The sequence below is a fragment of the Humulus lupulus genome, chromosome X (assembly GCF_963169125.1).
Source record: "Humulus lupulus chromosome X, drHumLupu1.1, whole genome shotgun sequence".
Lineage (NCBI taxonomy): Eukaryota > Viridiplantae > Streptophyta > Magnoliopsida > Rosales > Cannabaceae > Humulus > Humulus lupulus.
In genome coordinates, this window is record NC_084802.1 from 108236013 (window position 1) to 108251169 (window position 15157).

At 33.5% G+C, this 15157-nt stretch overlaps 1 protein-coding gene across 16 annotated transcripts; it reads left to right on the top strand.

The window, feature by feature from the left end:
* Positions 1-287: 287 nt before the first annotated feature.
* On the top strand, positions 288-10999 carry LOC133807370 (polynucleotide 3'-phosphatase ZDP-like). 16 transcript variants are annotated; one of them, XM_062245655.1, is made up of 5 exons: positions 288-613; positions 2296-2423; positions 2541-2610; positions 9881-9960; positions 10770-10999. In XM_062245655.1, the coding sequence occupies exons 1-4, from the start codon at positions 599-601 to the stop codon at positions 9935-9937; spliced, it is 270 nt and encodes an 89-aa protein (XP_062101639.1). In that variant the 5' UTR covers positions 288-598; the 3' UTR covers positions 9938-9960; positions 10770-10999. The 16 variants fall into 16 exon arrangements, 4 of the variants coding, with proteins under 4 accessions (XP_062101639.1, XP_062101638.1, XP_062101637.1 ...); XR_009879285.1 differs by having other exon boundaries at positions 289-613; positions 9873-9960; XR_009879290.1 differs by having other exon boundaries at positions 288-657; positions 2296-2718; positions 9873-9960.
* Positions 11000-15157: the final 4158 nt, after the last annotated feature.

Sequence of the window (15157 nt, forward strand, 5' to 3'; positions counted from 1 at the left end):
GTGTCCTGAAAAAACACAATTTAGGACTCGCAATGAGTGTTCTAAAAAAATATGCGAATCCTAAAAAAATATGGGCTAAAAAATGAGTGTTTTACTTAATAATTTTAAGAACTTGCTTTGGGAGTCCTAAAAACACCTGGACTGAATTTGTAAAGTTTTGATGTTTAAAATTATTTTTTATAATATTAGGAATATAAAATGGGGAGTTTTATAGTCACATTTTTTTAATCGGAATAATATCCTCTTATTTTTATTTATAAAATAAATAAATAAATAAAATATAAGCGCCAAATCCCTTCTCTCTCCCACCCTACCCGATCATACTTGCCTTTCTCCATCTCTCTCCCTCTCACATGCTCTCTGCTCTACTAGGCCCGAACGACTGCCCTTCGATGGTCGCCGGCCTCGCGAGCCCTTCGTTACCGTTCTCCACGGCGAGCAGAAGCCTCCAGGCTCGTACTTTCGGACAAGTAAAGGACAGTTGGGGCATTGAACAATCTGAGGTATGCCCCTCAATCTCTCGCAGCTGGTGGAGCGGTGGCCTCCCAGGGGTCGTGACGGTGGTCTCGGCCGAGGTACTTTTGGGTCTCGGTCATAGATGGTCTCGACAAAGGTGAGATGCGTGGGTCTCATGGCTGGTCTTGGCAGAGGTGAAATGTGGGTCTACACATTTTCTTCATCCTTCTTTTTTCTGGATGTGCTTTCACTTAATTTGTGTTTGATTCTTGAATTAAAATTGTTCATTTCATATTTATGATTAATGCACTCTATGTGTTTGTAGAAATGCCCGCACTAATTTCTAAAATGAAAGGATTTTGGATTGAACAAAGTAGTGCTTCACCAATTAGAAAAGAGGGATAATCTCTATTGGGACTTGTAGCTCGTCCCATAACTCTTTTAATCATTTTGGAGTTGACATAGTTGTAAAGGAATACTACTAGTCAACATATATATTATTTTGAAGTCTTAGAATCTGCAGTGCAGAAAAGTTTTTTCAAATCCAAGTTGGTATAATTCCAGAAAAATTATTTCGTCCGAGATCCAGAAGTTCTAACTGCCCACAATTACTTAAGGCTTGAGGGAGTTCTCCATGGAGATTATTGTCGTTCAAGTGCAACCATATCAGTGACGACAGGTACCTACTTGAGCTAGGAATGGTCCCAGATAACTTGTTGAATGACAATTTTAAGAGATAAAGGTTATTAAAGCCCCTCCAACATTGAGATGAGAAAAGTCTAGAAATTCTAGATTATGTAGTTTGCATAATGAGTCTGGAATTATACCATTTATCAAGTTGTTGCCAAGAAGTAGAGTCGTCAAACTAGCCATGTTGTCAGCAAAAATGTTTGTTGGAAGGTTTCCACTGATTTTGTTGGTAGAGAGATCCAATTAAGAAAGATTTGTGCAACCTAATAACCATGTTGGGAAAGTTCCAAGAAATTCAAGCTTAATACTAAACTTCTTGCGATCATAAATATTGTTATATATATATATGTTACGTTGAATGTTTAAACTTTTGTAATTTCTCTATTTTCCATCAATTCTGGCATTTATTTATGGATGTGCCTAGTGCTATGGGTTCTCCTCACTATACAAATTGCATATATAATCAAAAGATCCCCGAAACCTTGTAATGCTACGATCATGTCCAATCGTGTTCAATATGAGTACCACGTGTATATTGCAGCTGATATATACCAAAAAAAATATCATTTGATGAAAAACAATGCTATGATTCTCACCATATATTTATAATAAGCTTATTATTATAATGATAATAGCTACAAGCATTGAATATATATATATATATATATATATATAATAGTATGTAGTAGTCTTAGGACGATAAACCCACAAGCTATTTTTTTGTTTATTATTGTAATGTGATAAATTTTCAGTGTGGTTATTGGTTATTATATAATTTATTTCATATTAGTATAGTAGATATTAGATATGGGGTTGTGGAATTTGGTGAATTCTTACTGTATGTTGAACAGGGCATTACTATCGTGATTCCCTATAAAATGCTTCTTGAGCTATTTTCTCTATTGCTACCTAGATTACTTTGATTGCTTGTATATTTTAGGGCTTCCGAAAGTTTTAACTCTTTGATGCAATAATAGTAGTTCTAGTTTCTTATTCCCAGATTTTGTTTCTTAATTTTTGAGTTGTTTGCATTTGTTGAGTTCATGCTAAAAAAATTCAAATTTGGAAGCTTCAACTATTATGTGAAAAAGTGTTTGTTTGTTAATCAAAATTTGCTGAATGATTTGCACTGCAATTACAAATATGTAGGTTTTCATTGCTTGTGGAGTAAGTAAATCTAATGGTCAAGCAGACGATCCCTACCGCAAACCAAAACCAGGGATGTGGCATCTTTTGGAAAAACACTTCAACTCTGGCATTTCTATTGATATGGATCAGTTATTTAACTTTTTATCCTTTCACTTGTCCTTTTTTGTCGCTGTAATGCTTATCGTTTGAGAACCTATATGTTCAAGAATACTAGCTAACAAAGGATTTATGTGTTTGCGTTTTAGATATTTTTATGTTGGTGATGCTACTGGAAGAGAAAATGATCATAGTGATACTGATATAAAATTTACAGAGGTACTAACTTTTTCTTACTCTTTTTTGATGAAGGTAAAAAGACAATGTTCCTCATTTTGTTATATTATAACAAACTGAGTTTCTGTCCTTTGACCTACTATTTTTCAAGTAAGCATTTAGTATTACTGTAGTATACTTGTGTCAAATTTGTAATTCTACATTAAATTCAAGGTGTCAGATATGTTCAATAAAGGCTTCCTTTAATGCAAATATCTTTCTACTACTATTTGTGTGCTGCACTGTGTTTGAACTGCTTGCAGGTCTGGGTTTTTATCAAAATGTTTATGGTTTATATGTTTCCAATACAACTAATGCCATAATAAATAGACTCTGAGCTGTTCAATTGTTCAAATACCGGGGCAACAAGTTCACATAGACTCTTAGTAGCATTATAGTGAATGAGTTTTATTTGAGAATGCATGTTAGAAATCTTATTATTTGCTTGATATTGCAAAGAACTTAAATGTATACAATTTCATTGGTAGATATGATTTTTATAATATGATTTAGTGCCTATTTAACAAGCTTTCTAGCATGTGGATTTTCATGGACTGCTTCATCACATTTTTTCCTTTGTTTTTTCTTATAATCTTAACATTTGACTGTCTAATTAATAAATAAGTTGATTATAGAATTTTAAATAACATGACTTGGGGTAATAACATGATATGGAACATACATCTAGCTTTTTTATTTTTATAATGTTAATAATAATGTTTAGGTTAATATTTTGATTGATCTTAAAGCATTAGATTGGTAGCTAATTGCAAGAGGTATGTTGTATTTGATTTTTTTTAATTTTCAATATTTTACAATTTTGAATGATAATTGTATTACTTTAGTGGAGTTTGAATATCTTAGATATTTATCCGTAGTGAAGTAGGTTTTGAGAATTCTGTGTGCTGCGGTGATAACAGAATATTGAGAACTTGCATGTCTTAGTGAAGTAGGTTCTGAGAATTTTGTGTGCTGCGGTGATATATGGATGAAAATGTATGCTGTTTGATTGGTTTGACATGTTGGTGTTGAATGTGACAGATGGCTAGGCTAGTAAATTATGGGATATGTTGTCCGATTTTCTATAGATGGTGACATGTTGGCTTTTCTCTTTTTCTTCTATTTTCAGTGCAAGATGTGTATTTTGCTATGTTTTAATTTTCATGTAATATGTTTTTTTAACCTATTTTTTTTTTGTTAAATTTTCATGTAGTATATTTCTGTTAATTGATGTTGTGCTTTGCTCAGTCAGATTATGTTGTGTGATTATATCATTATAGCAATTTATGCATGTTCTACAATTTTCTTGCATAGCACATGTTTGATGAAAGTCCCAAGTTTTATCCTAAAATCTTAATATTAGGCTCCAAAATCTAAAGGTTTGGGACACCTTTAACCATGTTTTATATAGTCAATCGAAATGTTATATATTACTGTGGGAAAATCAAACTATTTTAAGGAACATTCCTAACTTAGAATGATTCTGGTAAGGCTGTCAAGTATTCAAAGATTTGACAGCTATTCTTATTCTAGGAAACTTATTAATTTGCTAATTTATTTTCTGTATATTTGTGATTTGGTTCATACCTATCATATACTTGTATAAATATATGTTCACTGAATAAAAATAAAAATAATAACAGATAAAATTTTCCCAATATTTTGGACTTGGTATCAGAGCCAAACCTACCCTTTCTCTCTCTGCCCTCTTCATTTCCTTCAACCACCATGTCAGATGTTACCCAAGAATCCACTCCAGCCATTCCTAATATTGTTGAATCCTCTAAAATTACCCCTGGATCTCACCCAGTTCAGATCACCACCATTCGACTTAATGGTGAAATTTTTTTGAGATGGTCTCAGTCAATCCGGATGTACATGCGAGGACGTGGGAAGATGGGTTACCTAACGGGAGAGAAGAAGACTCCCAAGAAGGACGATCCGACGTACGTTGCCTGGGACGCAGAGAACTCTATGGTAATGACTTGGCTTGTTAACTCTATGGAAGAAGACATCAACTCCAACTACATGTGTTACCCAACTGCTAAGGAACTCTGGTACAATGTAAATCAGATGTATTCTGACTTAGAGAATCAATCTCAGATTTTTGAGTTGAATCTCAAACTCAGTGATATAAAGCAAGGTGAGGATACTATTACTAAATATTTCACTTCTCTTAAAAGAATATGGTAGGATCTTGATCTCTTTGATACTTATGAATGGAAATCTACTAAGGATGGACAACATCATAAGAAAACTGTTGAGAATAATCGGATCTACAAGTTCTTGGCTGGCCATAATGTCGAGTTTGATGAGGTAAGGGGGAGAATTATTGGTAGATCACCGCTGCCTCCTATTAGTGAGGTGTTCGCTGAGGTGAGAAAGGAAGAAAGTCGAAGGAACATTATGTTGGGAAAGAAGGCTGCTGGAACTATTGTTGAGGGATCAACCTTGGCTTCCAATATGGGAGCAGGAAGCTGTAAACCTGCATGGAACAAATCTGATGAGAAACCACGGGTGTGGTGCGACTTTTGTAACAAACCTCGCCATACTCGTGAGACTTGCTGGCAGATTCACGGAAAACCAGCAAAATGGAAGTCTGGACGGGGAAGTGGAGCACCTACATCAAATGAAGCTGAAACCAGCCCCTTTACCAAAGAGCAAATGGAGCATCTTCAAACATTACTGAAATCCACTCTGCAACCCTCTGGTATTTCTGTTGCTTCTGTGGCACATACAGGTAATGAAAAACATGCTCTCCATTCTTTTCTTTCAACATCTACTCTATGGATAATTGATTCCGGAGCCTCCGACCATATGACCAATTCCTCACATATATTTAAATCCTATAATCCTTGTTCAGGTACCAGTAAAGTTAGGATAGCTAATGGTAGTTTATCACCAATTGCAGGGAAATGTTTAATTAAAATATCTGAGGGAATAGATCTTAAATTTGTTCTCCATGTTCCATAACTTCATAGTAATCTCCTGTCTGTTAGTAAATTATCCAGAGATTCTAATTGTTGTGTTATTTTCTATGAATCTCACTGTATTTTTCAGGACCGGAGCTCGGGGAAGACGATTGGCAGTGCTAGGATGAGTAATGGTCTCTACTATTTTGAGGATATTCTATCTAATAATAAAATTGCTCAAGGACTTAGTAGTATCAGTTTTTTTACTGTTTATGATCAAATAATGATTTGGCATTATAGATTGGGCCATCATAGTTTCTCTTATTTAAAACGTTTGTTTCCTGGTTTATTTAAAAAATTAAATCCATTATCCTTTCATTGTGATAGTTGTTTACTAGCCAAGAGTCAACATAAATCTTATATCCAAGAATCTTATTTATTGTCCTTCTAAACCATTTTACCTTTTTCATAGTGATGTTTGGGGACCTTCTAAGGTCACCACAATTTCTAGTAAAAAATGGTTTGTTAGGTTTATAGACGACCATACTCGTCTTTGTTGGGTTTACCTAATGAAAGAAAAATCTGAAGTGGCAAATTTTTTTACCGATTTTTATTCTATGATTGAAACCCAATTTCAAACTAAAATCAACATTTTAAGATCTGATAATGGTACAGAATATTTTAATAAAATTCTAGGCATTTTTTAAGTGGAAAAGGCATATTACATCAATCTTCATGTCCTGACACCCCTGAACAAAATGGCTTAGCTGAACGCAAAAATAAACATTTGTTAGAAGTTGCTAGGGCTATGATGTTTTACATGAATATGCCTAAATATTTGTGGGGAGATGCTGTACTTACTGCCTCTTATTTGATTAACAGGATGCCTACTCGTGTTTTATAGTACACAACTCCTTTATCTTGTTTCAAAAAAGGTTTTCCTAGTTCTCGGGTTTATTCTGAATTACCCTTAAATTTTTTTGGTTGTACTGCTTATGTACACATTCCTAAAAGGTCTAGGTCTAAATTTGAACCAAGAGCTGAAAAATGTGTTTTTCTTGTATCCCCTAATAAAAAAAAGGATATAAGTGTTTCAATCTTCTTACAAATTTTTTTTATATTTCAATGGATGTTTCTTTCCTGGAAACTACTCCATAATTTCAGAAAAATTTAATTCAGGGGGAGAATTTAGAAGAATCAAATTTTTGGGAACTTGTTCCTTTACCGCATATTATATTGGATGCTTCTCCTTCTCTTAAAGATGTTCAAACTGTTGAAACTGAATCTAAAATTGGTCTGTCAGATAAAGAAATACTACGATTGATTAAAAATCGTCAAAATCTTGAGCCTATGGTTTATACTAGAAAGAATGTCATTGAAAGAAATAAAGACCAGCGACTCATCTCAGAACCTGATCAATCTGAAGCCTTGAGTGATGGTTATCTGAATACTCCAGGTAAAAATTCTCATTCTATTCATCCTTTGCCTCCAAGTGTTACTAATCTTGAATCCGAGCCTTCTGTAGAAATAGCACCAAGAAACATTAACTCAGATCTGCACCTTCCTATTGCCATTAGAAAAGGGACCCGAGCCTGTACTAAATACCCTATTGCCAAATATATTTCATATACCCAACTGTCTGAAACTCATAGAGCATTTACCACAAATATTTCAGACCTTGTTGTGCCTAGAAACATATAGGAAGCACTAGAGGAATCAACTTGGAAATTAGCAGTGTTTGAAGAAATGAATGCCTTAAAAAATAATGATACTTGGGAGATGGTTGAGCTACCTGAGAAGAAAAAAGTTGTAGGCTGCAAGTGGGTTTTTACAGTAAAAACCAAAGCTGATGGGAGTATTGAGAGATATAAAGCTAGGCTTGTTGCAAAAGGCTTCACTCAAATCTATGGGATAGATTATCAAGAAACGTTTGCTCCTGTAGCAAAAATAAACTCTATCCGAGTGCTTCTTTCCCTTGCAGTGAACTCTAATTGGCTGTTACATCAATTAGATGTAAAAAATGCATTTCTTAATGGAGATTTGGAAGAAGAGGTATTTATGAGTCCTCCTCCTGGCTTTGAGAAGAATTTTGAAGGGGGAATAGTGTGCAAACTGAAGAAGTCCTTGTACAGACTTAAACAGTCTCCAAGAGCATGGTTCGAGCGTTTTGGAAAGGTGATAAAACACAATGGATACACTAAAAGTCAAGCTGTTCATACTATGTTTTATAAACATTCAAAGGAAGGTAAAGTTGCTATCTTAATTGTTTACGTAGATGATATTCTGCTAACAGGGAGTGATCATTGTGAACTAGAAGCTCTAAAGAAGAAGTTGGCTGAAGAATTTGAAATCAAGGACTTGGGTGCATTAAAATACTTTCTTGGAATGGAGTTTGCTAGGTTCAAAGAATGTATCTTTGTAAATCAGCATAAATATGCCCTTATCTTCTGAATGAGACTGGTTTGTTGGGGTGTAAGCCCGCTGAAACACCGGTTGAACCACACGAAAAATTGCAACCCGCTCAAGAGGAGAATGTAAAGGACAGAGAGTGCTATCAAAGGCTGGTTGGAAGACTGATTTATCTATCTCACACGAGTTCAGATATAGCATTTGCAGTGAGTATGATAAGTCAGTTCATGCACTCACCTGGACCGAAACACTTCAAAGCTGTTTATAGAATTTTGAGATACTTAATGGGAACACCTGGGAAAGGACTCATGTTCAAACCACGGGGTCATCTACAAATTGAGACTTATACAGATGCGAATTGGGCTGGTAATGTAGTGGATAGAATGTCTACCTCAGGCTATTGTTCCTTTGTTGGAGGTAACTTAGTTACATGGAGAAGTAAAAAGCAGAGTGTGGTTGCTAGAAGTAGTGCTGAAGCAGAATTTCGAGTTGTTGCTCAAGGTATTTGTGAGTTCTTGTGGATAAGAAGGCTACTTGAAGAATTGAAGGTATCACAGTCATCTCCTATGAAGTTGTAGTGTGATAACAAGGCTGCTATCTCAATTTCACACAACCCAGTTTTGCATGATCGTACAAAACATGTGGAAGTGGACAAGCATTTTATTAAGGAGAAAATAGAGGATGGTTCAGTGTGTATGACTTATATTCCTACTGAACAACAAGTAGCTGATGTATTTACAAAAGGATTGTTTAAAAAACAGTTTGATTTTTTGAATAGCAAGCTGACTATGGAGGATATTTTTAAACTAGCTTGAGGGGGAGTGTGGGAAAATCAAACTATTTTTAGGAACATTCCTAACTTAGAATGATTCTTGTAAGGCTGTCAAATATTCAAAGATTTGACAGCTATTCTTATTCTAGGAAACTTATTAATTTGCTAATTTATTTTCTGTATATTTGTGATTTGGTTCACACCTATCATATACTTGTATAAATATATGTTCACTGAATAGAAATAATAACAGATAAAATTTTCCCAATATTTGTGACTATTACATATAATTAAGGCCACCTCTCTACTTGGCAGACCTTTATATAAACATTGCTTGAATATAAAATAGACTATGTAACCACAATCATTTGTGTGGGGTCCAATATTGTAGAAACTGATATTCTAACACGTTTGCCCATCTTTTTCTTCCTCTTTGTGTTTAAGATGTTTCGTCCAAATTACTTAAAAGTTATTTTTGCATCATGCAATTTACAAGTAACAGTTATAACAACTACTAGCTTTGTATTTAATTAAGAACCATGCACATTTCCTTTAGTATTTAATGCATTCTTTTGAAAGATATATCGATTGCTTGTTGGATCTATAATGGAGGCAAAAGCATCTTCAAGAAAGTGTTTGAAGGATTTTCTTTTATCATATATGTTTGGTTGTTACATATTTATTTTATTCTTTTGAATGTAATATAATATATAGCAGTGTCTTTATGTAACACTGAGAACAAGTTTAAGATATATATTTATATTTATTATGACTATTAAACTTCTTACTTCTTAGTTTGGTTGCTCTAATGTTTTTGTTGTCTCTTATAATTCTGTTTGTGAAGAACAAAAGCAGGGGAGAGCATTATATTGAGTTTTATAATTCTTTTCGTTTGCCATGTATAAGTTTGGTCTTTATCTTGTGAGATATTTTTTTTTTTTGGGAGTACATCGAATAAGTGTGGCAACTTAATATAATAAAAGTATGTGTGGACCTCTCTTGTTTTTTTTATTTCTAGTGGTCAACATTTTAAGAACTTTTTATTTCCTGTGGAGAAACTTTTTATTAATTTTTTAGTTTTTTGTTCTCCTTTGCTTTGGTGATCATTATTCTTTAAGTTCTTACCATTGTTCTCTGATTAATTCTTTGATGACAATTATTTCTTTATGAAGCTGGGTAGTTGACAGAATGGAACATTTGGCTTTGGAGCAAGAAAAGCAATATCCATCTGGAGTAAGATGACAACTTTCAAATGCACATGTATGTTTGCTTTGCTATGTAGCTTGGTAAATGTGTGTTGCATTTCTATAGATTATCTCTTGTATAATAAATTTTATTCTCCTATAAATGTTTAGTATAATCGTCTCCCCGCTTTTGTTTAGGATTCTTTCTTTGAAATCTGTCTTGTTTTGTCGCTTAGCTTAGTGTGACAAAAGTTAGAATTTGTCTTTGGTAAGGACTTTCAACACTAATTTTTATGAAACTGCAGTATTTTTGTTTTCTAGAGATGTGACACTCAAAGTTCTTTGGGATTTAAATGTTGGTTTGAAATTATTTCTTCATAGCATGTGGATTGTCTATATGTTAATTAGTATGTGTGAGTAACTAAATATCTCTCCAAACTCCAATACTAAATCTAGACATTATGCAGATTGACATCTATGTTTAACGTTTTGCACGTAAATGTCTTTTATATTGGATATATGTAATTGAAATTTTGATTAGTACATTATATCTCAAGTTTAAAACAATCATTTTTCACTCTTAATTCAAATGAATTTGTATTTCTCTTAATAATTTATATCTAGTTGCATGAGGATTAAAATTTAATCATTAAAAAATGTTGAAATTTGTAAACAAATACAAGCGTGGCTAGTTCTCTTGAAACATATTTTTTATCCCAAATTTCCTTGATCTTTTGGACGTGCTTATTTTCTAAAGGTGATTTTTTTTTATAAATACAATATTCTAATATTAATTATCATCTTCCAATGGATTGATTGTTTCTAAGCAAACTTTTGAAAAGTTTGATGAACCTAATAATTAAAGAACTTTTTTATAATGTGCAGGTCTATATTGAGATGCATTTCTTTGGCGCAATACTAGACAACATTGGTAGTTGAAGTTTTTAGAATAAAAAATATATTTCACTAACTTTGTATACATTTCTTGTTTAATATTTGGTGATGATAGAGTTTGACTGTAGTATAAACTATCATGTAATATGATTTTATAAGTTAAGTAAATTAAATATTGAAATTATATTTTTGAGTAATTAATAAAAAAATATTTTGTTGTATTTTCTTTTGAAAATTTTAGAAATCAAACATATATAATACATTTTGGACTCTCAAAGGGATATATTTTTTTAAAATCAAAATGAAATTTGTAGCTGTATTTTTTTTAAAAAAATTTACTTTTAAGGGCATGCAAAACGAGTCCTAAAATCTTAAATTAAAGACACTCAACGAGATCTTTTAGGACTTGCGAGTCCTAAAAACTTACTTAAAGGCACTCAACAAGAGTTTTTAGAATTCGTGTTGCGAGTCCTAAAAAACATTAGTTTTTAAGGTTCTCAAATAGAGGTCTCGCGTCCTGTGAGTCTTAAAATTTTTTTTAGGTCTCGCAATGCTAGTCCTAAAAGTCTTTTTTGTAGTAGTGGTCTTTGAGAATAAGTGGTACGGACCCGCTCTAAGACAACACCCTTGAAACATAATATAACCTTCTTAGAAATACCATCATTAAAAATATACAAAGTTTAAGATCTTTTCCCAAAGAAAATCCCAAACTCTAGACCTATCACCCGAAACCAAAGAATAGACAACATAACCAATGTACCCTTAACTATGCCACATGCCTAACACAATTTCATGTGCCATGCATCACGTAACCCCTTCTCATAATAAGGTAATTTATCAAATCCCAAAATAACACACAACTTCTCACAACCAAGACATATTTTGAAACCCTAGCATGCTTCTAATAAAATCAAGCTCTAAAAATAATGTCTCATTTGTATAGTGGCCGAAACTTAAAGCTCTCCTCTCCACCTTTTTGATGTCTTAAAAGTCCTAATCACAATTATCATGTTTCTTAGATATCCACATAGATGAGAAGAACATTTAAGACCAAGATGAAAAAGTGTTTACCTCTATAAACCTTGACTCTTTCTTTATCTTTTTTTCGAATCACAAACTCTTTTTCTCTCTATACATTTTCGAACCTTCCTCCTCTTCCATATCCTCTTGGTATGTTCGGCCTAATGGCCTCCCTTCCACTATTTATAGGCTCTCAATCCACCAATCACATTTCCATCATTTTCCCTCAAAAAGCCTAATTGATCCTAATATCTCAATCAATATCCAATCACATGATTTCCCCTCCATCAACCCTAATCAAAATTACTCTATAATATCCACTCAATCTTAAACCTAGACATAATTCATACTAGGTTTTTCCATCAAACCCTAATCCCTTTGATACACCTCCCGCGATTTCCTCTTGGATTTTACCCCATTAAATTCAAAAAATCAATGACCTATGTTCATCTTTATGAAAATCTTAAGCAATCAATCAAGCCTAATCACCATAAATGTAGAAAATCGTAGATTAATGAGAATAATCCACTAGAAATTATTTTTATGCACATCCATTCCAAAAGTGGAAGCAAGTGTTAATGTCTCCCACTCCTAGAATCAAGATCACAAACATCTTCTTCTATCTCTTACTCACACGCCCAAGGTAAGTAACACACACGACCCAAACATTTAAAAGGAAATAGGTAAGAAAATAAATAAACAAAATCTAATTACATAAATAAGTGATTAAATAAAATAATAAATAATAAATACATGATAAATAAATAAAGAAAGAATAATAAAATAAATAGATAGACAATAAACAAGACTATAATATGTGTACCAGATACTACAATTTTATTCTCTTCTTCCAGATTGTCGAGCTACTCTTGAGTCTTCCTAGCATCAACCAAATGGGACTCGACCTGTTGAAGACTATATCATAATTGAAGGACACCTTAAAAAGATATGTGTACAGTAGTGAGTAGAGAAGTAAAAAACAAAATGTGAGAAAATTAAGGTACTAGATGTTGAGATTATGGCTTATCAACACAATTTAGAATATGATAAGTCTAAGGAATCTAACTTTAGATAATCTCTTAAACAATGAAAGAATAAACACAAATTATATCAAGGGAAAGAGAAGACTTTTCTTAAGAGAAACCCACTTACATAAAATCATAAAGTTATGATTTAATGTAATAAATCAATGGAGATGAACATGAAGGCTTGACACAATTGAATTGTTGTCCAAAAGACTATATTCCTTGCCTTCCATAAGAGATAGCATGAAACTACTACAATGGTGGAATGAGTCTTGGGATCAACAAGCCTTAGTATTCAAATAAGTCAAGCTTTCTTGAAGAAAATCTTGGAGAAAACAAGTAACATTTATGAGTTAGAGAGAGAGAGTGGAGAGAGTGATCAGTTCGCCAAAGTCTCAAATGAACTCCTTAAATAGAGTATGAATCGCCATTAGTGTTGACGAATAAGATTATAGCATTTTAAACTGATCTTTAGAGCCAAAACATGTAATTGTATGAATTTGTACGCACAGGCAATGCGACGCATTGCCCTCATGCAGGCGATGCATCACCTATTTGGGAAGATCAAAGACAGGTGATGCAACGCCTCTCAATGGGCGACACAACACTTGTTGCACTTAGTTTTGACTGCTTACATCGGCCCAAAACACCTTCAGCTATTACTAAACTTTTTGGGTACTCTTATATGCTCCAAAGTAACACTTTCGACCAAAAAAGATATTTTTAAAATGCCTACAACAAAAGTTTATTGGCTCATCTTAACTTTAGTGAAATTGTTATTATTTTGCATCTCTTTGAGCATAACTAATTTCACTATGTGTTAGGGTTGCTTGGTCAGCTCTTTGAAGATTCGAACGGAACGTTTATGATGCCAAATTTTTGAAGCCATCTCTGTACCCATCTTGATCGCACACTTAAGCTGCTCATTTGGAGGAGGAACTTGGGATCCTCATTGATATAATCAAGGACGATAGGGGGTGGATGAGTGTTCTAAACTAGTGTCTGGTCTATTGTTTTTACTTGTTTCCTCCAAGCATCTTGACTACTTTCACCAACCTTCCTATTAGGAGCTTTCCTCCCCTTGCTCAATAGTTGAACGGTGCTGGTCAAGGATGCTTAACATATCTGCAAAAGACAAGAATTAGTACGATATAGAAAGTCATCGAGATCTGTAACAAAGTTATGTAGCCAAAATAATTGAACTAATTATGTCTTCTAAATTACTCTCTCTATATGTCCTACACTTATAATCTAATAAAAAATTAATTTCCCAACACATCTCTACTTGACAATTATTGGTCGACAAGATAAAGTTTCCACATTCATAAAAAAATTTGGAGGAAGGGGAAGATCTAATAGTGTTTCTAAAAAAGTAGAAGATGAAAAAGACGATATTGGTCGACCTACGCTAGTAATACTACTGATCGATGCTATAAATGTATTGTTTTCATCCTATGACGACGATATCTCGTGGGCCTTGTGATCCTCTATTACGACTTGCTTCCCCCTCCCATGCCTGGAAGGGTCATTTACGAGTCAAGAAGTTGGCTCACTTGCAGCAGCCTCGTTGATCATGACCCTGGTATTTCTTCGATGAGTTTCCCTGGTAACGATCTGAGGTTCTCCAGTCTCAGTTTGGTTTCTTGGGCCTCAGCCTGGCTACCATGGATCTGGTCGTTACTTTCTTCTATGACATGATCACCCTTTATGTTAGTAAAATGATAAGGCTTAAATAAGCCTACCTTGCGAAAGTTGGTTGTGGTGACCAACGTGTTGCAACTCTTTCCGAACCCAAGGACCTATGAAAAAAGATTTAGTCAAATATTGATATAAGCAAAGAGGATATTTGAACAAGTAAAAAATAATAAGATTAGTACCTCCGTTTTCAAAGGTAAGAAAATTGGTTAGCATATCTGTTGCCAGAAAATACTTACTGCGATATTCACCAACATTGAATTTATGGGGGGTATGAGTTAGATCCTTATTATTGTCCTGGTGGTAGAAGTGAAAAAAGTCAATCCCACCTTGTCTGGGGTTCGATTTAACATATAAGTTGATATATTATGTACTTCAGAGATGCCAAATAATTAGTTTTTATTTATTAATATTTAATGAGGATATTAATATCAATTCATCGAAATGATATATTTAGTAATAATTAAATAATTAACATGGTTGAAAGGACAAAAAAATTGGAGTGCCTATAGTCTCACTCTTAAGATAAATGCCAACTTTTTCAAAATTAAAATATAATTTTATCCTTATGTAAAATGACTAAAATATATTATTTTAAATCTTAATTCCATTTTCCTATTTATCCAAATTCTCATATAA

What these genes read in the sequence shown, in the direction of transcription:
- LOC133807370 (XM_062245653.1), top strand. An exon ending in ATTTCTATTGATATGGATCA is followed by an intron (nt 2,424 to 2,540) that starts GTTATTTAACTT and finishes TTTGCGTTTTAG; the next exon opens with ATATTTTTATGTTGGTGATG. An exon ending in CTGATATAAAATTTACAGAG is followed by an intron (nt 2,611 to 5,667) that starts GTACTAACTTTT and finishes TGTATTTTTCAG; the next exon opens with GACCGGAGCTCGGGGAAGAC.